This window comes from Phoenix dactylifera, unplaced genomic scaffold (genome assembly GCF_009389715.1).
Source record: "Phoenix dactylifera cultivar Barhee BC4 unplaced genomic scaffold, palm_55x_up_171113_PBpolish2nd_filt_p 000902F, whole genome shotgun sequence".
Taxonomy (NCBI): Eukaryota; Viridiplantae; Streptophyta; class Magnoliopsida; order Arecales; family Arecaceae; genus Phoenix; species Phoenix dactylifera.
Window position 1 is genome coordinate 23,533 of NW_024068264.1, and position 27,877 is coordinate 51,409.

The window sequence follows — 27,877 nt, forward strand, 5'->3', positions numbered from 1 at the left end:
CTTGATTCTTGACACTGGTTTCTAATAGGTGCATTTCTTGATGCATTTTCTGGATTACAATTCTGTAGTATTTTTAGTGATGCAAAGGACATCAAAATTTTGATATTTTATGTCTAAAATACTTTATATCTATCAGCATTTCTGTGTTGTTTATCACTATCTTTGATAATTGTAAAATCTATATTGAATTAATTTTATCTATGTAAGTTTATACTTTTCCTTCTTAGACTCAACCAACTTTGTCAATGAGTTTACCAATGAGCTACTATGTCATTTACTAACTAGCAGATCAAATCTGAGTAGTTGGTGATCTCTTACATTGTAAGAAAACCATACAGTAGAAGAAATTACATTCGTAAATGTGTCATGCTTGCAGTTTGCTGATTTGGATGAAAATTTTTAAATAATTGCTTTTGAACTTTGTGCAGAACAGGGAGCCTTCTGATTCTAGGTGGAGGCCAGGGTTGCAAGGGCAAGGGGTAGGGGTGGTAGGGGAAATTATTCTCACTATATTGCTCATGGTAGGTACTTGTTTAGTTACAAGGTAATCATTTAGCTGTGCACTATGGTTGTTAAGGTACATAGGCTATGGACTATGGTACTACCATGATACTCAGCAGTTATATTGTTGTTATTATTTGAACTTCCATGTTTACTTAATATTTACTGGGACATAAAGTTGTTTGAATTTGTCAATGCATGGATGCCTCTGATTCTTCTTCTTTTGAAATCTCCAACTAATGTGAGTTCTTTCAATGATCCTTAGTATATTTCTACATTTACCATGCATGAGTGCTACATCTTCATACTTATGCATATATGCTTCTCGTTTTTCCAGTTGTTTAAAATATATACTTTGTACACCTTGTGTAGATCAAATGCATTATTTTTGGCCCTCTAAATTGACCATTCTATTGCACTTTTACCTTTCATATTTCTGTTAAATACTTGAAAATTTGCTTCAGTATCTCTAGAAAGAATGAAAATATATAGCTTGGGTAACATTATTATCCCAAAGTTTAATTATCCTTTTTCGAAGACACACACCTAACAGTATGGTATGCTACTTATATTAATTTTTGTTTTTTAATAATTACATATCATGCTTACTGATTATCTCTTGTTAGATGTTGGAGGTGGAAATAATGTTGGTGTTGGAAAGGAAAATGGTGTCATTCAAGGCACAGATAAGAGCATCACATCTTCATCTTCACCTACCACTCATGACACAGAAAATAAGTCTGCTACCACTATATCAAGGTATGTGTCTCTCAGTTGTTTTGCATGCATCTCAAAGTAATCTTCTTTTGCAGCCTGCACAATAGGTTTTGTCATTCTGTCGTCTGCTTGCAGTTCAATGTCCATTTTTAGGCAAGAATTTTTGTGCGCGCATGCATACATGATCAGTTTCTAATATCAGTGTAATTTGTTGAATTCCACAAGCTGCTGACATAACTAATTTGTTGATATTTAAATTCATTCTATTGGTGAAACTATTTTATTGTATGGCATGCCAAGATGCTATGACAGTGTTGCAGTAGTTATAGCTTCTTGTGTGGTTTGTTTTACTCACTGGTTTTCATGGTTCCCATATTCCTGCAACACCCTGCAAACTGCAGGGGCATCATTATAATCTTAATTTTGTGCTGATGAACATCCAGGAAGTACTTTGACAGTTAAAGATAAAGCATAGTAGTTGACACGTCCACCCATCTAGGGTTGATATTGCTTGGCAGGTTTTAGCTATTTCTTTTGATACAATAATAGCAATTAAGTCTGGCACTATTAATTTGGTTTTGATTATGTAATTTAATCAAAAAGATGTATTCATAATTCTGTTATTACTCATATGTTAGTGGATCTACACTTTAGCATTGATTGATAATGCACCAAAGTTAGTCTTTTTGTGTTCGATGTTATTCTTTGTCTTCATTTTTAAAGAATTTATGGTTTTCTCAGCTGCTTTTTCTAAGATCATGCATGGTTTATTCAGTTTGATTGCCTAAACATGCTGCACGCTTTGGTACTGATTTCTTTGGTGCTCATGATGTGTTGTGGGATTTTTTAATAATTTATAAGTATAATATCTTAGAAGATAATATTTGATTATTCCATTTTTTTTTCATCTTTATTTCCTTCATGGTTTCTAAGTTCGAAGTGCTCTCTTTATCTTGTGTGTTTGAGATTTATCATAGATTATTTTCTCAGCTCTGTAGCTGGCCTGGATGATGGTTCCACCAGGATGGAACACCTGATTTTGGGACAGGGAGCTACATGCCAAAATTCTGGTGTCAGTGTTAACACCTCAGTAGAGGAACGTTCTACCACTGAAATAAATAAGATGGTGACACTGCCACCTGGCGACATAAAAAGTGTTTCTGCATTTGGCCAGTCTATACCTAATTCTGATCAGTTTTTATCATCTAGAACAACATCAACTGTATCAAGAGTATATGCATCAGCCTCAGGCCCTGTGCTGGTGCCATCTCATGATGCACGCATTCCAGGTGTTATTGGTGCCATCGGATGTGAAGTTGGGAGTCAACCAACACCTGGGGAGACAAACATCAACAGAGATGCATCTCGTGATGTTGCTAGTTCTGAGTTGTCATCTATAAATGGAAAGAATTCTTCAGAATTGGGCAATTCTCACGAACAAGGAAGGACGCAAAGCAAATCTAATGGACCTGACGTGATCCAAATTTCATCACAAGATGGATCTTCCTCTTCTACCACTGTCTCTGTGAGCAGTAGGCCATCTTCTAATTACAGCAGCAGATCACAGCCACTAAGTGGTCCTCAGAAAGGTACAATATCCAATGCCTTTTTTGCTCCTCCAGAACTGCTTCCACAAATCGTTCTTATCTAGTCTAACAGCAGAGCAAACTGTACTGAGAAGTTTGATGTTGATTTTCCTTGAAAGATCTTTTCAAGCCCTATCTAGGTATATATAGTACATTAACAAAACCAATAGGAGAGGGTGTGATACCAGAGTTGAAGGTTCACTTGGAGTTTTGGCCATTTTAACTTAAGCAACATTGATCTATCAATCTGCTTGAATGATTTCTCTTAGTTCCTACATCTTATCTTTTATTTTTGAGATGTGGAGGAGAAAGTATTGTGTGTTTATAATGGTTTGCATGAAAGTTTGGATATACAGAGGAGGCAGTTAATCCATATCCATTTAAAGGGAGTATGTGTGCAAGCTATAAATGGTATTAAATTAAAAATCTTGGATGTGTTGTCCTTGCCATCTTCAGTTTCTATTATCTTCCCCCTCACACTTTATGAATACTAGTGTCTTTATGTGCCTTGCACATGCTTTAATCAGGAAATGCAAGGCCGTGTGATTATAGCTCTACATTGAAGTATCTGGAATATAGGAATAAAATGTAAAGATATTATGGGCTGGCCTGCTGGAGTCCAGGGTTTTCACACACGGATACACATCTATATATGCATGTATGTGTGTTTATGTGCACATACATTAGCTTTTATAATGGACAACTCAGAAAAGGTCTGGAAACATCTGAGATTGTACAGTAGTACTTGAAGAAGATGGACTATCCTTTTTGACAATATACATGAACCCCACTTGACAGGCTCATTGCATTTTCAACATCCGTATTCACTAGTTGGACAACATAGCAGGAATAGCCACTGAATCCTTAATATGTGCACCTTACTTTGAATACCTGTATTATTAGTTTCAAGCACCAAAAGCTAGTTCAAGCATGGTTACTTTCTTTTTGGAAATTGGACTCGACTTAATGAGGTTGTAAGGAATCAAATACCTAAACAAAGAAAGGATAAACAACTAGCTTCTAGTTTCCCTACATTGACAGAATATTGGGAAACCACCAATGGAAATAAAGAAGACAGCTGACTCAAATGAATTTCAGATAAAACCAAGCAGATGACACTTATATTAGAGAAACTTTTAGCTTGCTGTTCTATGAGACAAGAAGCAGATTGAGTTAAGCAGTGTTCAAACATTTGGTCGGGTCAAGATTGAGACATCATGTCCCCTTCAAATTTTTGCCTATTGTAGTCATTCAAACTCATACATTAGCCAAATTATTGATAACTCTCTATAGGTTGTATCCTTTAAAAACCGGCTATACGGTATACCTAACTTTTAAAGCAATGATTAACAGATGTAAAAAAATATACCTGTATGAGACAAGCTAGGATAAGTGAAAAATATGTCGCAAAAAAAAGTTCCTTGCCCTCTGATATTCTTTCCAAGGCAATATTTTAATTCTTCCAGATCTTCCCAAAGTAAATACTCATAAACTTTAGTGTTCAACCACTATAAAATTGCTTCTTTAAATTCAAAGAAATGAATAAATGATGAAAAAATAGCACAAAGTGCTCGTATGTACAAAATATTGGCCCTGTAAGTCAGTTCGGGACAAAGTCAAAAACTGACTAGCATTATGGTGATGGCAATTTTGGAGTTTCAGCTAAAAATTAGAACCATGCAATCATATGCTTTAGAAATGTCCAATTTATCGATGGAGATTGGTACACAATACTCAAATGGCTAGTGCACTCACTGACTTGCATTTTGGGAAACTTCATAGCAAATGCCAAGTGCACTCACTAACTGGTTTTAACTGGTTAGTTTCTATAGCAAAACATTTTCAAGCCAAAGTCTCGTCCATCATAAGTTTTGTGACTAAAACTACAAAGAAGGAGATGAGTACTTCTGAGAAGACTAAACGGTTGAAAATCCTTGATTTAATTGAAGGTGTCAACTCAAGAATTATTGAAAAATAGTGACCACCTCTTCCAATCTTCCTTAAAATAAAAATTTGGATGGAGAGTAATAGGGAAATTCTTTTTTTTCTTTTGACTTTTTTCTTCCAAGTTTTCATTGCAACCATAATCTTCTCATTATTAAATCTGTTCAGTAAGTTCCTCAGTTAAACTAATTTATTTGTCTTAGGGTATGTCGCACCGTACCGAATTGGACGGTACAGGGCGTACCATACCGAATTGGGTGGTTCAGGGCGTACCCTACCATATCGGTTCGGTATCAGTACATGGTATAGAGGGTGTACCAGCCCTCGATACGCCGAACTGGCTCCGTACCGTACTGTACTGACACAGTGATAGCGTGGCACTGGTATAGGGCTCGGTACCAAGACGGCGTACCTTGATTTGTCTCTTTTTTCCAGCTAAGTAGAGTTAGTTCTTTATCTATTTTTGGATTTACCTTCTGTTTTAATATTTGTTTTTATCGATCTCTTGTTTCACTGAATGTAATTTGATAATGTCATCTGCTTTGTTTTTCTTTGAAGGTTAACTTGAATCTTAACACTCAAGCTGCAAGCTTTATATGCCCTCTTTCGGCTACCAACAAATATTCACTTTCTAGTTTTATGGTTACTTGTGATAGGAATAGCTTTCAACTTCTTACCTACCCTTCTAAAGATCTTTCTCTGCATTGTAAAACATGGTTCTCAAATAATTAAGTTATGATTTGGAGTATGGGGCATGTGTAGGATGTTCTCTCTTAAGAAGCCGACTATATGGTACTTCTAGGTTTTCGTATTTTCATTATCTTGTTACTTCGTGGACATGAATTTTAGTGTTTTGGGTTTGTATGATTAGCAGAAGTGTCGCAATGTGGATGCTTATCTCAGACTTGGACCTTAATCATTAGACAATCAGATTTGTATGTCAGTAGTGATTTTAATCAGCCAATTATAAGATTGCCTTCAAAACTGATGCAGGATGGCAATTTCACACCAATGCCTTTTGTATGATTAACCCTTTATGTAATAGCCTTGAGATGCCATGGACATATGGACATGCATTGATAGACCTTGGTGTCACTTAAAAGCTACTTATTTCCACCAGAAATGTAGTACTAACTGTTAACTGACAAATTTGAGTTTCACTTTCTGAGTTGATGTTTGAACAGAATGTAAGAGGAGCCTTTCAGGTTGATAGTTTATTAATTGTAAAATTGTAAGTATGCAACTTGAAGGATGCAAAAATCTTTATCAACAAATTAAATTTAGATGAAATTGCAAAACTTTAAAAATTCGTTTTGTAAGATTTAGTTTCTAGTGGCTATTGCTGGATGATTAGGGTGAGCCTTGGTGCACCGTAAGGTTGCTTCATTATGACTTGCAGGTCACGGGTTCGAAACATGGAATTAACCTCTCCGCATATAGGGGTAAGGCTGCATAACTCTCCTCAATCTTGCAATAGTGGGAGCTTCGTGCACTAGGCCACCCCTTTTTTTTTGGTTAGTGCTAGATGATATTTTTCTTGCATCTTCACTACTCTATCCACTTTCAGGCAAACAACTGCTCAAACCAACTTTTTTATAGGTTGTGCTGCCACATTTCATATAGCATTGGCTGATAGACGAGATGCTATAGTTGATCTGTTGATCTTTTGTTCTCATTAAAGGACCATTCCTTTGCACGATCATATGCATGCCCGAACCGGACAGTATAGGGCACACTGTACCATTCCAATTTGGTATTGGTACTCGGTACGGGTGGCGTACCAAATATTGGTACGCCAAAAATATTCTGTATCGTACCGTTCTGATACCGTGCTAGTGTGGCACCGGTACGAGGTTCGGTACCGAGATGGCGAACTTGATCATGTGTAATCATGTAAGTTCTATCCAGATCATCTGAATGAACTAATTCTACACAGATTTAATAAATGCATCTATTTAGTCTCATTGTTTTCTGCCCTTCTCCTACTTGGTTTCTTAGTTTTCAGCAACCTGTCATCTCTTTGTTTATATATTAGTTTAATATAATCTGTTTAAGAACGCTCCCTTTATCTTCTCCTGCCTAGTCTGAGTTGGTTACACAATTTTCATTCAGCAGTTGGTCCTGCTAAGGAGTGGAAACCGAAACCAACAAGCGTGAATTCTGCTCAGGCCTCTGGTGTATGGAGCACTTCTGAAGTTCAACCCATCTCTGCAGGAACCATTGCTCCTTCATCAAGTTCTATCTCTTGCAAGAACACTATTTCGAAGCTGCAGAACAAGCTAGACGAGCTGCAGAACAAGCTAGACGAGCTGCAGTTTTCAGAAACACATGTTATCATTCCAAATCATCTTCAGGTTCCAGAATCTCAAATCACTGGTCTGAGCTTTGGAAGTTTTGATGCTAATTTTGGGCTGACCATGAGGTTTGCAAATGATCCTGATAGTGACAAGAACTTGATGCTGTTGCCTGAGTCATCTCAGGGGGTTACAGAAAATGTTGAAGAGCCTTCTCCAATGTAAGACACATCAATTGCAATTCTCCTTCATTTCGACTATGGTCATGCTTTCACGTGCACTTGACTGTGAGAATGTTGCTTAATGACTAGAATGTCTTTACATGCAGGAAGTAGATGGTTTAAATCATAATGAAAATAACATATAATTATTGAAATAATTGTGTGAATCAAGTTCTGGTGATTGCCTGTTCTTGTTAATAAATATTTATCTAACTTTATTTGTGTCTTTAACTTTTTTCCATCAGAAAGTTTTGAGATGTTGGATATTCTTAAATTATTGACTTAACTTTATTCATTTTTTTATTTTAGTTATGCATTTGGCTTTAAATGGACAAAGTTTTTACATAATTCATTCCTTTTCCATTTTAATTTGAGACCATTTAGATCCTAAAAGGTTTATTTTTTTTCTTTCTCTTAAAAAACTCCATCATACTAAAAGATTGAAGTTGCAAACCCATTAATGTTTGTGTAAGTTACCTATGAGAGCATGTTTATGGTATCTATCATCTTTCAAATTTATATATCTAAGTGATGCTTTTTTTTTAAGTGTCCTTTTCTTGCTAGTTTTATTTTAACATTTTATTCTTTAATGAACACTGCATTTCACTTTGGATGCTTATTTCAATCACTTTGCTCATGATTTTCTGAAAAAATATCATTGCAAATTTATGGTTCATAATGAGTTGTTGTCATTATTCTGCTGATATGGAGATATTCCAGTCCTGGATAATAGAGCATTTCACTAAATGCTATTTATAGGGAGCATTAATTTAATGTACTAACTGGATTATGGCAGCGGCTTGTCATCTGAGCAGAACATGTTAATGTTATAAATATGTTTTTTTTGAAAGAAATAGGCCTATAGGCAATGGACTAAAGAACAGGAATGCTCCTTCTCCCAAACCCCAGAAACCCCTTAATACATTTGTTCACCTTTCCCCTCCTCTGAGAAATATATCTTTGTTCATTTTTGTTGTTAATGGAATGTGGTTCTGCTCAGTAATTTGGTAGTTTGTATCGAGTGCAGCTTTCACAATGTGTCTACTACTCAAGAAGCAGATTATCCAGATCATCCGCAGCCACCAGCACAGATTGCAGAAAATACATCAACCAAGGAGCCAGAAATTTCCTCCAACATCCTTGCAGCACCAGAAAATGATCAACCAAAACCAGAAGCCACTTTAGCCCCAGAAGGTGCTCAATACTCGGTGGTTCATACTGCATCAACTTATTCAAATTTTGGACTGATACCACCAGTACTGGGTAGCCAATGTACAACCCTTGAAGGTGCTGAACCTCAGTCACGTGAAGCCTCTCATCTCTCAGGCTTCATTGTAAGTCTTTGACCTCGTCATGTATTTTATCTGCTACAACTTTTGATGCTATTAGCTCTCTTAATGTCAGATGAATATCTGCTCTGAATGCTAACTTCTTGTGAGTCATATGAAACAAGCAACAAAACTATTCAAAATTTGAACTCCATATCCTCAACTGGAAAAGCTTCTGAATCTGGTCAAACCTTGTGCTCTGTGACCCCTTTTTTTAAATTTTTTTTCAGCTGCAACTTTATATCTACTATATATAATTCCATTGTCCAAAGAGATTAAGGTTTAAAATCTTAAGTTGATGCAGAACTAATTGAAATTCGTCTAACTTTGTCTTTTCTAGATACATTAACCTGCGTAATGCGAATCTGATGAATTAATGGATTGATGTTTATCTTGTGAGTTAATTTCTTTAGCCTACAAAAGTGATTTATCACTTAAATTGCACATTTTGGTCCTTTTCTTTGTTAACCTGAAATCTTAACTTTTCCCTAAGAAAAATTAACATAGTCAATTGTTCGGTCGCTGTCTTGAGAGATAAATTCCCTCCTTAGGTCCTTTTTTTTTTTGGTACATGATAGGATGGGGGGCGGGGGGAGGAAACCTCACTCGCGTAGCAGTCCCCACTGGGCCCCCCTTCCACCAGGGAATGTTCGATGTAGGCCGCAAGTTTCTGCGTACCCTTTCCGACCCGTGGGTTTTCCCTACTGGGTTTTTCACCCACGTGTGAGTACGTCATCCCAGCGCCACCTTGGTACCAGCGGACCAGTAGCACTCCCACCAAAAGCATCCAGGCTTGGGGCATCCGGTCCCCAAATTTAATCGACGCCCGCGCGTTTCGAACCTGAACCACTCCGGTGGAAACAAAGCCCCGTTCCATCTGTGCTACCACCTTAGGTCCTTTCAGTGCTCCATCAATGTTAAGATATGCCCTCCTTTGGAGGACTCTGCTACCTTCAGAATGCACATTGAAAGTTCTATTCTGGCTATGTATTTGCTGCCTGCTTTGCCTTTGAAATCTTAACCTTGTATGATGTCAAGCCATTTTAATAGTGACCATGACATGCATAGGATGGTAAGATGTCTTGGGGACAATGTCAGCAGCCGATCTGAAGGCCACATAGAACTTTCACTGTGTCAGGATGATAACTTTGTTCCATGTAAGAGGCCCAAGCCATACAGCCAAACTATCCATCCTGCACATTGGGTGTTCATTGTAAAACCCTGGTCATTTAATATGGGTGATGTGCCTGGACTTAATTTAGTCATAGAGCTGCTTTTCTATCAATTTATATTTTATATTTCACTAATCTCTTCTTTCCTAGTGCATTCAGTTACTGATCTCTCTGTCAGCTTCATTATGTTTGTAATATTGACTATGTTTTTCCATTTATTGTTAATCCAGGTAGGTGGGGAGTGGATGAGGATGTTTGTTACTTGATACTATGAATTCATTTTTTGCTGTTGCTTGTGGTCCAGTTTCTGTAATTGATTAATACAATCAAATTTAAATATATGATGTTCATTTATTCAGGTGCAACAACATTTTGATCCATCTACAAGCTACTATAAACAAATTTATCGACCTGCTGCTGATGGTGATGGTCGCTTCTCTCCATTTCTTCCACCTGGTGCTGCTTCCAAATTCAATGGAAGCATTGCAATCTTACATCCTCAGACTGGCCAGTCTCAGCAGGAGGTATGAGTTACAAGCATTCTTTATCATTTTTTAAATACATAAGAACCGGCAAGTGCCCTCACATTTTCCTGTCTTTAATTATCACCTAACTAAGCAAGCTTCCCCATGTTATTTGTAATTGAGCTCAAGGTTTTTATATCCCTGAACAGATTTTCTTATATATACTTGGATATTTTAAAATTATATCTCTTGTTGATTTCCAAAGGTCTTGACAAATGTTCGCATCCACTAAGTCATGTAATCATAATATTTAAACTTATGGTATTTGAGTAGCTGAGAAAATTTATGAAGTTTGTCATCTCTTTCTTGTTTACATCTTTCAACGAAGTGAAAACAAATTACAACTAGATTTTTCTGATGGCAGCTTGCACAAATTGGTAATACATTATTTTTGTTAATTCTAACTGAAAGTCTCTGATTCTTAAATTGCATGCCAGTGACATTTCTACAAATATCTCTGCGGCTTCTAATTGAAATTTTACCTTTTTTCTTCTTTGCATCCTTGTGTTAAAATCATTAGCTTACTGATGCTCATATGTTTTTCTCCCTCCCATTCCAGAGTGGGAATTCTTCTGTTCTATCATCAACAGGGCCAACCCTTCTTGTAACCCAAGCTGCTGGAGTTGTTCCGAGCTCTCTTGCCATCAACCAACAACCAGTCCCTGTCTTTCGGCAGCCTGCTGGTGTACACTTATCTCATTATCCTCCTAACTACTTTCCATATAATCAGTATTTCTCACCATTCTATGTTCCACCCCCAACTCTTCACCATTTTTTAAGCAATGCCGCATTCCCCCAGCAACTTCCCACTGGAAGTATGTATCTGCCTCCAGCAGCTGCAGCTGCTGCAAATCCTGTCAAGTATCCACTCTCTCAATACAAGCCTCCAACTAACAACGCTAATCCAACCCATACTGGAATGCCAACTGGCTTCAGCATACCCAGTTCAAGTCCAGCCAGTTATAGTCCCACTCCTGCTATGACCTCTGGAAATTCAACTAGCAACGAGGATGGTACTACTCAGTTTAAAGAAAATAATGCCTACATTGATGGTCAACAGGTGCTTTCTTCCACTTTCAACTTAAATTATGAGTTCTGCTGTTTCAGTCTATCAAATGACTGAAAACTTTATATTAGGCTAAGGACTTAATGAATAAAGAAAACAAGAGAGAACTTTGTGTACAAGAATCTCAGACAGTGTCCTTGTTTATTAACACCAACACTTTTAGACGACCATTTCAACCATAGTTAATAGTTTATACTTTATACATTTCTCTGCTACCCCATGCTTTTTATGTTCCATGAAGTATGTTACAGATGACATTTGGCTGCTGCTTTCCATGGATAAATTAGAAACTTTCTGGCATATTTATTGCTTAGGATTAAAATATGTTTACGTGTTGATTATGCAATTATTTACATTTTATTTCTCTTAAATGACATAATGTTGCATGCCTGTACTAGTTACTCAACCTCATGTATTCCATATAGTGCTTTGTATTCCAGAATGTCGATAAACCTCGAACTTGTCAATAGTCACTTCTAGCGCATTATGTGAAACCTGAAGTGGTTTTAAATTTGAGGCTCGAATTATGAAACAATAATCTTTGAACATGATATGACATTTTCATCTGAGCCTGAAAGAAACTGCTATTTGAAACTTGGACATGAATATGTCTGGGATATTGACTAAAGGTTTTGTTGTATGGTAGCTACAGAAGCCATCTTTTTAGAAGATTTCAATACTAAATTTCTAGTATGGTCCATTTAGATTTGGGTATTTTCAAGGAATTTTAGATAAGAAGTTCCAAGAGTAGGGTTTTGTTGATCACCAGCAATATTTTAAAAGGCTAAGATGGCTTAGGGGTGGCCTGGGGTCTGCTTAGTGCCTTGGCACTAGGTAAGTGCCTAGGCAAAATGCCTAGAGGCCAAGTTAGCCTAAAAACTAATAATATAAAAACAGTGAATATAATGAGTATCTAAAAGATAGCTATATTCCAAAAATGGAAATTATTTATTAAATAAGATATAGGAAGTCAAAGGGAAGCACTAACTTGGTAACATTTAATATCAATTCATAGATTCATGTTATCCTCCATACTCAAATTTGATGCAATCATCAAGGTGCGCACCTATTGACTTAGGTGGTTCTTTTTTTGCTTTAATTATAATGATAATAGCTAGAGAGAATTGGAAAGGGAAAAGAAGATTGAAACACTTCAGCGTAGTTGCCTGAATTGCAAACATGTGCTGGTGCAGATTTGGGTGTGAAGCTAGGACGTAGATCTCTCCGAAGATCTGAGAGGTGACACTATCTTAGAGACATCAACATTAAATGATTTTAAATATAATGGAGTTATGAAGATGTGGTGGGAGTGATGCTTGATTGTGAGGATATGTCCAGGTGTTAGTGTGCAACTGTCAGTCCAGAGGCAGGACTATGTTTTTTCATGGGTTTGGGAGGTATACCCTGATATCTTGTTTATTGTCTAGATATGAGTACTGTCATTCTGTTTTAGTGCTGGGGAAGATTTACACTTTGATAAAGAAAATGAAATCCGATAGTGCAGTAGTCAAATGTGCAAATCTGTCGATTATTGTAAACTATAGCTCTTTAGCATGTTGATACTACTAAGAGCATTTAAAATCAAAAGAGAAGCTATCTAGCCTAACAAGCATATATTTCATCACGGTGGTAGTGGTGAATAGTAAATTAGACTACTTAACAACTTAACCAGAGCTTGAACTTAGCAAGCTAAGCAATTACTATATAAGATTGAATCGATATTTTACTTATGTACCTAGAAATAAGATTACAAATTTATGACAATTTTTGCATCCAAAACATGTAACCAAAATGTGTGCACACGGGGAGGAGGGAAGAAAGATTTTTGAGTTTCAAATTTAGAAATAGGAGCTTATCTCTCCAAATCAGAATTGTAGCTTCTTTTGTCATAGCATAACCTTCACTGTCTTGTTATTCCTTTTCCTTCCACTTGTGTACTCTTGAAGTTAAAGCACTACTGTTGCATATTTCTTGTATGTTTCGGTTTATCATATCTTTTCCTAAAATGGTGTATAAAGGAATTATAGTTCATAAAGGATCGTTAAAAATTTGTTCCCTTGTAAGTGAGGCATGTAGATTTCCATTGTGCCAAATGTAATAGGAGTCCAAATATTATCTTACCAAAAAAAGGGAGGGGAAGGCATGTCTGAGAGGTTTCTCAGGGATGCTATCAAGTAGATCAAGCAGGTGGTTGGGAAGGGAGTTTGGATTGAGAGGGGCAGGTGTTGGAGAAGCAGATATATGAATTTACCCCCCAAAAGTGCCAAGTTTGAGGGGGCCAGCCACAAGATTTTGAAGGAGGTGCATGGTCAAGAGATATAGAGAAAGATTGGATCTAGAATTTAGTTGTTTGGCGAAGAAGAAAAACCTATCTTTCTATCAGCTAGCCTTGGCATTACTGAAAAAGAAGGCATTGTCAATTAAAGAAGAGGCTCTCTTTAGTAGAACAATATGTTTGAGAATGGGTTTAAAGTCCGCCAATTTTGGGGCTGGATAGAGGCTCTTGTCAGGGGTACGACATGTCTCAAGGTGCTTCTTGAAGAATTATTTCCTCAATTTTCTTATTTTTTTGTCACTGCTCTACCAGATATAGTTCGGGGTTTTCTTCTTCCGTGTTATGCTTTGCAATAATATTTCATTCAAAACCACTAAACTTGTTTGACACGCTTTTGTTTTCTGATCCTTTAATTTCTGTTGGATCCTGATTAACATTCACTTTATTACCATTTCATAAATTTTATATACATCGTTTGCAACTAACTTGCAAAATTGGTCATTAGTGCACGGCAAATGTTATTCATGTCAAATATTGGTTGGGGATTTGTAATCGAATTTGGTTGAAGGCCCATTGCGGTAAAGTTATATCATTTTCCCCGTTCTTTTGGCAGATACATGTCAACAAAATTATGCTGTCTTGACATTTTTTTCCTTTCCAATAAACACTTTCTAACTTGATTAATTTGCAAGATATGGTTGTAGTTATTGAGTGACTAGTTAGTTCTTTGCCAAACCTAACTCAGGTGAAGTTTCTCTCTTTGGGTCCTTTGTCCTTGAACCCTGTTCTGAAGGCTGATTTCAGTAGAAGGCATAGACAAGCTGCTTTTGTACAGAGACTGCCCCTCTTCATGTTCATAAGATTCTTTTGCAGCTAAATTGCAAAAATAACTGAAAATTATGTGCTGAGATGCTATCATAAATTATCCACCTCCATTATCAGGGTGCAAAATTTTAATGAAAATTCAATAATTGAGAATCAGTATTCAAATTGCAGTCCAGCGGCTGCATATTCATCCCCACGTGCAAATGTGATCTGGTGACCGCTTTGCATGGGGGTTGGGCAACATAATGACCTGCCAGACACCTATGTAAGCTCAAGTGGCCCGCGTATCCACCCATGTGGCATGACTTCATAAGGATTGTGATGGCGATTGATTGTTGTCTGTCAACTCACTTTCTAAAGAACAAGTTTGACTTTTGGTGTCTTTTCGAAGATTAATGGCTTAAATTCTACATTCCTTGTATAAAATTGTACTTTGAACCTAGTTATAAGTAATGCTACTTTGGTGATTGTTTATTGAATGTTCATTGATTGATAAGTCATTGAATTCTTCACTGGATTAGCTTACCTGAAATTTTGAGCACAATTCATAGTACAATATTGTTCTTTTTTAGGTTAGCATGTTATACTATATTAAAAAAGCCTCTCAGATAAATGTGAAAATTTATGCTTAAAGTGTTTTTTTTTTTGAATTTTCTTTTTGATCTAAGGAGTGTATCAAGGGATACTTGATTCCTGATGGTGGTCAAGTTATTGTGGATTAAGTGATTGATATTATAGTCAGCGAGTAGGTGGCACACATGAAACTGCAGTTGATATAGGCAGTTATGCCGTTATGGGGGCTTGACTATGATCTAGTTATGTCTCTATAGGAACAGTAATCTGTCCTCCAGATTTCTTGAGATAAAAAAGCTAATTCAGCTAGTTCATTAGTCGGCAAATGGGCCAATTCTAGGGTTGGTTGAGTTTTTGCTTGTAAGGTCCAGATTTCAGTTTTCTTGTTCCCGAAGTGGTTAATTCCAAGTGAAGGTTTAAGTAACGATTACCACCAGCCATATCAGATAATACCAGGATTTACTGAACCGGTCGAAATCGATCGGTTCAGCCTGTACTGTACTGGTACCGGCCAGCACTGGTACGGTACAACCGTAGAATTCGGTTCCGACCCCACCTTGCCCGTACCGGTGTGAACCGGTGCGGTTCCCACCGGTACAACCTGGTACCGGTGCGATCGGTCCGGTTTGAACCGGTACAAGGCCGGTACCGGCACTGGGAAAGAAGAGGAAGAAAGAAAAGGAAGAAGAGGACGAAGAGGAAGAAGAAGAGAAAGAGGAGGAGAAGAAGAAGAGAAGCCTACCTGTCATACCGAGCCTCGGGCCGACCTTCTCCCTCGGGCCGACGAGGCTCACCTGTCTTGCTCGCGGGAGAAGGGGGGAAAGAGAGGAGAAGAGAGGAGGAGAGAGGGGAAGAAAGGAGAGGAAAAGAGTTCGGAAAGGAGGAAGAAGGGAAGAAAAAAAAAGAGCATCCGCGTGCGGGGCAGCCCGCCCGTGTGGGGTAGCGAGCCCACATGGCTCTGCGTGGGCATTTAATGCCACTTTGTGGCTAAAACGTGGACGCGCGCGTGCATCGCGGTTTTGTTTTTCTTTTTTGGTTGGCCGGTTCGGTACCGGTCCAATTAGTATCGAACCGGTACCGAACCGGTACCGTTCCTCACCGTTACGTCGGTTCCACGTACCTTAGGTAATACCAATAAGGTACTGGTACTAGTATATCCCGTGTGCAGATACTGATACTTGGTACTTCACCACTATTTTTCTGTGCTGTCAACAAGAGGCATACTGTGTAATAGTATGGTACTGTGCCAACATATGTACCAGTATAAGTAGCTTGTTTCCAGGACTATTCTATGAGGAGGCTTTCATATGTATTTATATGATTCTGTGTACATTTTATGTCTTTTGGTTTTATTAAATTAGCAGACAACATGCAGAGGTTGCTCTGCAGATCCTAAATGCTGCGAATTGCAGGTTATCTTAATATGATACTCTAATTAGATGTGCCCTGTATAAAAACAGCTTGTCAGCAATTTACCAGTATGTTCTAGTGTTGCTTGATAAAAAAAAAGGATCTAGTGTTGCATCATTAACTCACAAAAATCACCGATTAAGTACTCGTGATAACAAATGCTTATGTGGATGCCACTGTATATGAGAAATGACGTCCATGTCACAACTTGCAAATGCAAGTCTTAGCATATTAGACGCCACTCAATTACCCATGTATCAGTATATTTATCTATTTTATATTTTTGAAGCCATGATTCTTTTGACTTCTGTTAGAATATTTTTCTTTGGAGACTCATGTCTTGTTGCTTACGAAACAGCTTTCCTTGGACAAGTTAGTTGAGTAGTTGAGAAGTAATATGATTGCAGACTCTTTCTGTCCCATTTTTTTGTCTTGCCTTCTGTTTAGGGGAACATAACATGATGTGTCCTTGATGTAGATATTCCATTTCGGCTTGACAAGAAGCTTACTTGGGATCAGTCCTCCTTTAAAATGTTATTAGATTTTGATTAGGCATGGTTTATTTGATTATGTGTTATTTAAAAAGTTTATTTAGAGAATTTTGTGAACTTCATGTGTTATGTTATTCTTGTCCTGCATGTGCTCAGTTGTATCTGAATTTCTATTGTGCCCAGAGTGAAGGTCCAACTGTGTGGATTCCTGCACCCGGTAGGGATGTATCTAGTCTGCAGGTTGGTTCTTTCTACAATCTCTCTCCTCAGGGACAGCATGTGACGTTTACACCAACACAGGCTGGCCATGGCTCCTTCACTGGAATCTACCACCCCACCCCGACAGTAGCTGCTAGTTCTATTCAGCCATTTCTCCAGCAGTCTCAGGCCATATCTGGAGCCATTGAAGTAGCCGGCCTTCCTGCAGGCATATATCAGCAGCCACAATGTGCGCCAGTCAATTGGGTCAATAATCATTGAGGGCTAAAGAAAATTTTCATTTGCAGTAGCCAGTGATGCAGGATATTTGACATTTTCTTGGGAATGATAAAGGCTACTATTGATTTGAGCATAAAATCATTAGAACATTTGCAGCATGAAACATCCTGCTGAGGAAGTGTATATATATAAAGGTTGGCCAGGAACTTTTGAGACGGAAATTTTGTGGGTTTTAGACCGCATGAAGCTGATGAAGTTCACCTGTGATTGATAATTGACCGAATTTAATCAGTGGAGTGGAGGTACGTGCAGGTCCCTGTTTCTGCTTGCTGGCGCTCTTTTCCTTGATTATTTTGCCTTTCATTTTTCTAGCTTATAGTTACTCTGGGTGGTGAAAAGTTTTTTTTTTTGTCTCCTTTTTCCCCCTTTCCTCATAGTTTCCCCTTTCTATGCTTTTCTCGAGGCATCATAGAAACTTTGGAAGGTAAGAAATTAAGTTGGTGGATTTTCGTTCTTTCCTCCAACTTACCTGTAAAGTAAATTTTGATAGTGAGAAAATGTATTACAACTGTTGTATTTGGTGTAATAGAAACAGCAGAACAGTCCATTTGTTTCTTATTTACTGATTTAAAAGAGACATTTGGCTTTGTGGAACATGGAGAACTGCACCTGTAAATGCTTTCTTCTGGCTCCAATAATCATGGATGACTCTGTGCTAATCATTAAAGCATTTGTTTTTAAGATATCTTAATCTTCTTCTGGAGTGATCATAACTTGAATCTAGTTTATTGAATATTTTTTTTGTTTTATTTATTTTTAATTTTTGATTAATGTTTATTTCTTCAACATTGAGTAAATAGCATGGCCTATAAGAAAACAACAGGTAAGTATCCCTAAAATTATAATTTATAATGCCTTGCTAAGACATTGACATATCATGTTATACTCTTAAACAGTAAGTACAATCATCTTCTTTAACGTCCACATTATGTGGAAAATTCTCTACATGCATAGCTTGACATATGGGAAGGCTCTCCTGTTTCTTTGATGGTTTGGAGACGGTTGAAGATCTGAGGATGAGAGATTAGGGGTGTTTATCAGCTCTCCTTTTATCCTCCTTTATTTGTAAATTTGATCCCAAAACCAAGAACTGTAATTTGTGTTATAATTTTTTTTTTATATTTTTTTTTATTTAAATTGCATTCGAAGCAGATCCACAATACAAGAAAAGATCGTGGAACTCTATTTTGTGCCTAGAGGATGCAGAATGGAAGGCTCTTTTGAGAGTGCCTAAAATGTATGGTTTTGCAGTAATTGTTTTGTTTTGTTTTTTTTTATTTATTTTCAAGATAGTTTTGGTGAGTCTTGTTGGATGGGAGTGGAATTAGGCTTGCTCCCCTTGCTTCCTCACATAGTTGCTATGATTATCTATGCAAAAAGCGCAACCAAGCAGTATAAAATTTCTGCTCTTTGGATGGTCTTGGAGTCTTCCTTTCAAGGAGATATACTTGGATCACTGCATCAAGCATTTAATTTATACATCCTTCTCTCTTTCATTATCTTGAATCCTATCGTTTTTGTCGACATACTTGATCCTTCCAAGCTTAGCAGTATAAATTTCATCACAAATCTGGGCTTTTCGTTTCATGTAGTCCATGATAGCAGATGTTGCTGTGCTTCTTCCTGAAAGCCCACTAGAAAAATGTCCAAATGGCATCCTAAGACCTGAAAAATTTTTACCCCGCTGGCTTCATTTAGCCACATTTATTAAACTATTGAAGGACATCGATCTCTGGTGGCGAGATAAATAGGAAATGTTGGCTACACGGTGTATGATTAACTACAGGCTTTTTTAAGTTTATTAGTACGATTAGTAACTTAGTAGCTGGAACATCTGTTGTTATTAGGACATTGTGAACTCTGTACTCACGTATCTAGAATGAATAAAAGGTAGGCATGGTAAAAGAAGAAAGCAGACTAGTTAGAATTAAAACTCTCTCCTACACCCAGCCTGCAAAATCTCGCTTTATCCCATCTTATGTTGATTCTTTGATGGTCATCTAATTAATGCTTCTCGTTGTCCCTGTAACTCAAGGTGCAATCAATTCTCCGATGGGCTACATCTTTTCCAATTAAGCATCATGCCGTGTAGTTTGACGAATGTTGATATAATTCTGAGAAAATGACAAATACTTAAAACATTACTGAGCATTTACTTCTAAGACAAGAATATACCTGAAGGTGCGTTCGTCCGTGTTATTGCCATTGGATACGCGGAGTTAAAGCTGGTGCTTCTCGTTGTCCAAATTGTTTATGATTTTACTTCACATATGTGATTGTATACTTAATGAATTGTTTTATGCGGCACGGTTGAACAATCTCATTGATCCAAAGAAAGGAACATATCACCGTACTTTGGACTAATAATTATCATCTCGTCTATTTGAAGCCGGCTTTGTAATTTAACTCTTTTAGATTGCCAAAATAAACATTAGCCTCCTTGACGGACTCATGCAGGCCATTTTATTATTGTTTCATTCATTTATTTATCACTATGGTGATGCTCTATTTTTTTTAAAAAAAATTGGATGATAATTCTAGTACGGAAATATTCAAAAAAGTCAAAATATAGCATATTTCGGAGTACATTAGGCGGCTCATTCTTTTCAACCTAAATAGTATTTTCGAAGTGGTTGGCCACGTATAAGGTTACTTAGTCTGCAGCTCTATTGGTCTTTATATAGACATACTTAGTTTGGAAGACCACCCCATCACATACCATAGTTCGGATATCTCAAATTAAAAAGTAACACTCGTCCACACCGCAAACAAACCGCTAAGCCCATTCAATAACTGTAGCCGAATTTTTCTCAAAACCTGGAGTTCATAGTCCATTCAAAAAATAAAAAAATGCCATCCCAAAGGCATCACCATCCCTCTAGAAAGATGCGGGACAGCCACGATCCTCTCACAATAAAGAAAGCCCAACAAAACCACAGCGTGCCGTAGGTCCGGCCTCTGTTCTCCCATAGATTTCATCTTACGAAAACTCTGACCGTATGAGCCTCAAAGAAAATGAAATATAATAGAAAGATGCCATGACCAGAGAGAAGCCCGGCAACCTGGCCTTGTTGTTCCCGCCCTCTTTCAAACATAAATGGGAACCCTTCCTTTCCACAATCTCCTTGCAAGCCCTCCCGGTTCCCCACCAACCGCCATAACTGCCACAACCGCCACCCCACCATGCTCTCCAAGCTCTTTGGGTCTACCACAATTAAATTATGCTCCCTAAGGAAGCCGGCGCCGGCTGCTTCTGCCGTCCCGGCCCCGCCGGCACCACCGGAGGAGCACCCTCACCACCCCAACCCCTCGAGGCCGCTGAGGATTGTCCACGCCGGCGGGCACGTCGAGTGCTACTACATGGCCATCCCGGCGGCCGGCATCATGGGGAAGTATCCACGGGCCGTCCTTGCACGACCCGACGTGTTCCGCAGGCCATGGGATTCCCTTGTTCAGCCAGGGGAAATCTTGATCCCTGGCGAGAAGGTCTATGTCGTGCCCCGCCGCACCATCCAAAAGCTCCAGCGGCGAATCCGGCGGCCTGCAGCCCACGGGCTCCGCGGCGACTCATCCGAGGGGAAGAATGAGAGCAACACGTCGGGCAAGTCGACGACTGCTCCGGCCGCGGCCTTCAAACTCCTTGGGTTCTCATTTGCTTGGCCTGAAAGGAAGAAGGTGGATGCGAGCGTCAATGGAAGGCCCGCAGCGGCTCCGAGGGTTCGACCAAGGAGGAGGAGGGTGCGAATGGCAGGGATGTGGCAGCCATCTCTCGAGGCTATCCATGAGGCTTCACCGCTCGCAGCACCACCATTACCTCATCCATCTCAGATGTCTCATTAGAAAGATATTGTGAACCTTAATTTTGACCGTTATAATACATGTATGAATTTTATTGTTCTTGGCTCTAATTAAATAGAAGATAGGTAGCCTTCCATCCTCATGTACAAAATGCTTCATGTAACTAAAAAGTAACATCCGAATTTTATATAACATAGATGAAATTACTGATTGTAGGTTTCACCACTGGCAGGCAACAGTGAGGATTACTTGATTCAGACACAAGCAGCTTATAACTTTGATCAGTTTTAAGTACAAATTGTTTTTTCAGAACTCATGCTATAATTTGCACTTGTTAGCAATCCTGCACCAGTTGATCCAGCCTTTGCGAAAGAAACTATTTGTAAAGCCATGTGCCCTAGAAGAGCAAGTAGCTGCTTTCGAGGTTTTCGATTCTTGAATTCTTGCTCCACATGAACTAGCTTTTTAGAAGCCTCATGTAACACTCTGGGCCAGTGGCAGATACTTTCTAGATAGTTGAGGAAGAAGAACATCGCACTAGGATAGTCATGATGATTCTATTGAGCTCAACATATGCAACAATATTGGTCTCCCTCCGGTCTGAGGGATGGCAAACAAACTACTAAATAAGGGTTTAAGATTCTGGCTGTATTGTATAATTTGTATTAGAAGATACCAAGTTTGTCTGAAAGTCCATAGGCTTCGGTAGAAATTTCGACCGCAGACTACTGCATATGCATAAGCACCAAAGAATACTATTAGCTAACTCAAAAGTCCTTCCATTCAAAGGTGAGAATAACAAATTTATATGGAAACTGATGAATGCATTTTGATCATCCGAAATTGCCCAGAATCAGATTATTGCTGTACATAAGTTAAATTTCGGAAAAAAAACAGAGGTGGAAAGAAAGAAAGAAAGAAGGGAGAGACAGAAAAGTTAACATGGTTAGCGAAAGGGTCCCTTGGCGCACACAAAGCATTTGTTCTCTCAAACAGGATCCTCAGAGATCTTTAAGTCGGCTGCCTCGCTGTCTATGATGGTCTTGGGTTTTAGAGATATAGAATTCTGCTTCAGAAGAGGCTGCTTGCTTGTGCCATCGAAGTCGATTTTGGGCCTTGGGGTGAATGAATTCTGCTTTGAAAGAAGTTGCTTGCTTGCTGTGCTGTCAAAGTCGGCTTTGGGTTTTTGGGCAAATGAAGTCTGCTTTAAAGGAAGCTGCTTGCCTGCTGTTCCCGACTCCTTAGAGTCTTGCAGGTTGAGGTAAGTGTAGACTGACATTCCACAGAGAGCAGTGACAGCCCCGCATAGACTAATGACTCCCGGATCGGAATTGAAAAACAGATATCCAGCAAGCATAATTACACATGTTTTGAACTGGCCCAGAACCACATGCGAGAGAGCAGATGTGGCGCTGCATAACATGAAGGCTGTAAGAAAGATGTGTTGTGCATGCAATAGCATGATCAGGAATCCATATGCATTATAGTGTGCCGTTCTTTTCTGATGTAAACTATTCTGCTGTTCAAGATTATAGAATGCTTGTACGATTATGGAATTTGATTAATAGCTTCTCATGGTCTCATCTTTGTTATTACGATGGGTGTAGAGAGATTTATTATCACACAAGCAAATCACAATGAACTGCTGGAGCTCATCATAAGAAACTTAAATTTAAATTTCAGTTTCTTTCGCTCCATTTGATGATTAATGTTTTCTCTAGTAATCAAAACTACATGCAGGGTGCTTTTCAGCTGTACCTCTTCCTCTACTAATCCTTCTGTCATCCATAATTTATCATTTTTATAATAATAATAATAATAAAAATCATGACAAGGAGGAGGATAGTCATTAGAAAAATGATGGCAAGAATATTTTAAAAATAATACAAAGATGATAAGATGACTCCGGTGAGCCTACATTATGCATGAGAAATCAAACATTGAGAATGTTGCTGTATTCTGCATATCATTGATTGGTAAAATTCAAACATTTCAAATACTTGTATCTTACCAATCAATGACTTCATCTCGGAGTTGTCTGCCAAAAATCACAGCACAAACTGCATTCACTGATATTAACTTTCCATAGCTTTCAGAAATCAACAATTATATAGTATCGAGGCTGACAGATCCATGAGCAAATTATCAAAATGGAAATTTCTCAAATCAAATCATATAAAAGCAAGTATACATGTATTTCTTGCATTAGTATATTATAAACTAAGGTAGTTAAAAACTCACCCAAGTGCCAAAGCCCCTGACCACTGAAGGAGAAATCCAAATAGAGCTGATATGATGATTGCAATCGTGTTGTTTAAATTCCAATCGTAGGATAAAATACCCGGTGGGTCTAGCAAAGGCATCAGAGCCATGAAGAAGAAGATTGTAATTGGGGTAGTCTTCCACATTAACCTGAATAAAAACTTTTTGATTTAAATGACATTCAAAAACCTTTAAGCAGCATAAAATATATATACTAGCACTACTTACGCGAGGGCAGTCCAATTGCCCTTTTGCTGCATATTAGACCACAGAATTTTATTTACAGCACTAGGCACAATCCATGCTAATGCTGCACAAGCACCAAAAAAATTGAATTCTAGATCAGTGACAGTTGCAACAGCCACACCTATTGATACAATAGCCAGTGTGATAACCTGCAGAGCCAAGGAAAAAAGTTTATGGTTCTTTCATCTAAATGAATAAAGATGGAGAATTTATAATTTCTACGTTTCTTTTCAAAATCAAACAACCAATACGCATCATCTTTTGATATATGATTCTGGCAGTTCTTTTTCAGGATAGACATGCTCAAGCAAACTATAGTTTAGTGGACAAATGAGAAAAAAACAACAAAGGAGATAATAGTGGAAAGAAGAAAACAAACAGACCTTCTGGGAGGAAACCTTTTTCCTGAAAAGCATGAACTCAGCTAAAACAATGGTTGGAGTCACAGCTATCTTAGCCATCTGATAGAACCCCACACTGCAAAAAGGAAAACAACACAGAAAAAAGAAGAATGGGCTATATGAGCACTGAGACTATTTACAATGGCAGGTCAGCATCAAAAAGCATAGAAGGTTTCTGCAGTTGTTTCTGCAATTACATGCATAATCTACCTGTTATGTTTTAAGCTGATGTTAGCCAGTCCAGTAGAAAGAGACATGACAGCACCCAAGACAAACAAGGAAGAGTAAGGGGTGGACTTTGAAGGAGGGGAGGCAGGTAATAGTGAAAGTGCGCTAAAGATGGCCATCAGAAACCAAGAAGTTGCATAGTGGATTAGTGACAGAGCAACTGGGAAATTGAATCCAACCTTTCCCATCACCTATAATAAAATGTACTGCATAAGATTCTAATTTTTACAGGATACAAAAATAATCAACAAGGAAATCCAATTGGTGTAAAGATCCTAGAGAAAGTAACAAGGAAAAGAGTAAGACATGAAGCACCTACCACTTTGTTTGCCATGATTATGCCAACAGCTACTGTGAAATTGAAGGTCATTGCTACAACTGGACCACAGAATCTTTGCTGCTGGCGTTTTGCTCCTTCAGAAGTTTGGAAGTCACTATACAAAGAACTCCGCAGCTCTTCCAGTGCTCGGCCTGGCAGCCATGAAAGTGAGACAGGAGTGCCACACAAAAACATTTTAGTCTTTCCATGGGAAAATTTACTTCTTTTGCTACCATCATACAATTTATGAGTAGTAAATTTGGTAATGGGAAGCATTCTGTTTATCATGGAAATATAGGTGAAATGGTGGGAAGAGCACAGGCTATAGAATGTTATGCAATGAGGGTTTTCTGCCGCTGGTTTCAAAGAACAAGAAAAGAGGCAACACAGGAAGCCCTTAGACAATTTTTATTTCCTTTCAAAAGCTCATTTTTTTCTTTGTTCTGTGAAAGAGCAGCAAACAATAAGCAGCTTCGTGACACATAAGTAACACATCCCTTGTATTATTTACCGACAGTTGCAAAGAAAAGTAAGGCATGAAAAGAGAATGGATTGGAGAGGATAGGGCTTCTGACGTATACAAACTTCAGTGGTTTTGAGCAAAATAATCTCAAGTCTACAAGCAAACTCTAAGTGGGGTGTGAGAAGGCCACAGAATTCACAACTCCACTCAGCAAATCTAACAAACTATGCACTTCTACTAAATTAGGTCAGAGTAGGACAAGAGAAGCATCAATCAATGACCTAGCAGACCTAGCTGTAGATGTCCGTTTGCTTGCTGGTAGAAAAAGATTAAAAGGGGTATAAAAAAATACAATCTGATAGGAAGAAAGAGAGTTCGAGAATTGAAAAATCAACACATATAACGCAGGCTAGCAAATAGCAGAAACTAAAGCATCAATCTGTAGAAAAGGAACAGAACAATGTTTTTTAATTGCTATAATTATTGACTTGAATGGGAAGTAAACATTAACAATAAAGCATAATCGTTAAGATGCAAAATACACCCAAAACTAAGTATTGCAGATAAGAGCGATCAGTATCAGCAATTGAAATCATCTGACGCAGTGGTACAAACCAGGTGCCCACTCCCTCTAATAAACAAAATGGCCCATGGAACGTAAGGTACCAAAAAGGCCAAAAAGCAATATCCAATTAAAATCCTCAATGGATTAACATATGATTTTTTTTTTTTTGAATAACAAACAAAGACTGAGCTACCAAAACCATGTTCCGGTTACATCGAACAATAAAGAAACTTTTCTCGAGAGAAATTAACCAAAACCCCAATGTGACATGTAACCTAAAACTTGGATTCAAGTCAGTGAACAACCCCTAAAACCATAAAAGATTTCAGACCATAGGGTAGGAAAAAGAAAAAAAAATAAAATTGCAAATAAAATACAATGATTGAGCTAGCCAAAATCCATGCTTTATTACACCCAAAAACTATATAGCTCAGATTTTTGTTGACAAAATAGAAACAAAAACCCATAAATAAATGTCATAAAATAAATAGTTGCAAATAGACCCAAGTTCGCGCAGCCCTACAAGCCCCATTGCTTCAGATTGAAAAATAATAAGAAATAAATAACCAAAAAAATTCGTGCCCATGAGAGAGAGAGAGAGAGAGAGAGAGAGAGAGAGAGAGAGAGAGAGAGAGAGAGAGAGAGACCATGTTCCCCTGCGTCGCTGTCCTTGCGCTTGATAAACTTCCGGGCATCCCGACTCAAGATGGAATCCAGCACTCCCATTCCTATCGGCTGGAAGAGCGCATCAGCTCATGCCCAAACCACCCCCCCAATCCTCTCCCTCTCCCTCTCTCTCCCTAAAAAATCAGAGATCGAGCACCCCAAATCCCTGCGCCTCCCGCTCCAGTGGCGATTCTGGGTCCCAAAAATGGCGTCTTTCTTCAGGTCTCCGAACTAAGAAACAGAGAAAGGAATCGAGGGGAGAGGAAAGACGGGAAAAGGGCACAAGTCCCTTCCTCGATTTCTGTGATGGAATCGAGAGAGAGAGAGAGGGGAGGGCCTGGCCGGTAACGAAATTTGAAATGGTGCGAATTATAGATTACGCATTGTTGGAGGACTTGCATAAAGATAGAGATGAGAGCGGCCGATAATACCTATCCCATCCAGATATGGATATAAACTCCTAACCGTATTCATATTTAAATATTTAATTTTATTTATAATTCTATTTAATTTTATATAATAATAATAAATTTTTAATAGTCTATCAATATACTATTAACTTGATTTATCGCCATCTAATTTATATCCATATTTATATTTATACTTTTGATATTCGATTTATATCCGTATCTATTTAAAATAAATATGGACATAAACTTTTGTATCTGACAAACATCCAAATCCTCATGTATATAGTTAGCTGATTTTAAATCAATACAAATGAGAAAAATCAATTTCGCTTCTAAAATTTTTTTCATCGAAATTTTTAGCATTTATCAAAAATTTTCAGATTAGAGTTTATTAAATTGATGTTTTACGTTAGATTAATGCTAGAATCCTGAAATATTGTAAGTTGAGTTAGGTAATGATTTATTAAGTAAAATAAATATAGATATAGATATACTAGTATCTGATTTTAGTTTTATTACATAGACAATTTCTAAATGTAACTTTATGGAGTGATTGAGGCTTTTCGAGTTCTTCAACTTCTGATGATTGGTCTCATCCATCTGATCTCTGATGGTCTTCAGCACTCCTAGGAATAGAGTGAGCAAACCAGCCGTTGGGCCGCCCTAAGTCCTGACATCACTGCGATCCTAACTTTCATGTTTTAGGCCAGGTTGAGCCAGGCTATTGTTTTAATGAGTTTACTTGATAATGTAAATGCCTTAGTTTGTCCATCTCCATCTTATTAATTACAACTACATCTCTCATGAGGACTCTCAACGATCGCTTAGATCCAACGTATCAATCAATTAGAATCATCAAACTTATGTAAAGTTGGGATGGGGAAGTTCCAATATTATAATAAAGTTTTGATGTTTCATGTAATCTTCCAATATTATAATAAGGTTTTGATGTTGTATATAATTATCCATATGGATATTTTAATTGACAAATATAATAAGGTTTTGATGTTTTATGTAATCATCCATATGGATAATTTAATTGACAAACATGCACATATAAGTACATGCGCATATACATGCATATGTGCTTGCGG

The 27,877-nt window shown here is 37.9% G+C and overlaps 2 protein-coding genes across 3 annotated transcripts; one reads left to right on the forward strand and one right to left on the reverse strand.

Annotated features, from left to right (window-relative positions):
- Nucleotides 1-482: 482 nt before the first annotated feature.
- On the forward strand, nucleotides 483-18,047 carry LOC120103983 (GBF-interacting protein 1-like). The gene is made up of 8 exons (XM_039120894.1): nucleotides 483-521; nucleotides 1,128-1,260; nucleotides 2,209-2,807; nucleotides 6,864-7,263; nucleotides 8,291-8,597; nucleotides 10,123-10,287; nucleotides 10,847-11,347; nucleotides 17,111-18,047. Exons 3-8 carry the CDS (start codon nucleotides 2,243-2,245, stop codon nucleotides 17,405-17,407), a joined length of 2,235 nt encoding a protein of 744 aa, XP_038976822.1. The 5' UTR covers nucleotides 483-521; nucleotides 1,128-1,260; nucleotides 2,209-2,242; the 3' UTR covers nucleotides 17,408-18,047.
- A 3,966-nt stretch (nucleotides 18,048-22,013) lies between these two features.
- Nucleotides 22,014-26,803, reverse strand: LOC120107564 (nucleotide-sugar uncharacterized transporter 2-like). 2 transcript variants are annotated; one of them, XM_039120892.1, is made up of 7 exons: nucleotides 26,355-26,803; nucleotides 24,680-24,831; nucleotides 24,343-24,551; nucleotides 24,115-24,208; nucleotides 23,714-23,880; nucleotides 23,465-23,635; nucleotides 22,192-22,635 (listed from the first exon to the last, which is right to left on the reverse strand). In XM_039120892.1, exons 1-7 carry the CDS (start codon nucleotides 26,431-26,433, stop codon nucleotides 22,212-22,214), a joined length of 1,296 nt encoding a protein of 431 aa, XP_038976820.1. In that variant the 5' UTR covers nucleotides 26,434-26,803; the 3' UTR covers nucleotides 22,192-22,211. The 2 variants fall into 2 exon arrangements, with proteins under 2 accessions (XP_038976819.1, XP_038976820.1); XM_039120891.1 differs by lacking the exon at nucleotides 26,355-26,803 and having other exon boundaries at nucleotides 22,014-22,635; nucleotides 24,680-26,253.
- Nucleotides 26,804-27,877: the final 1,074 nt, after the last annotated feature.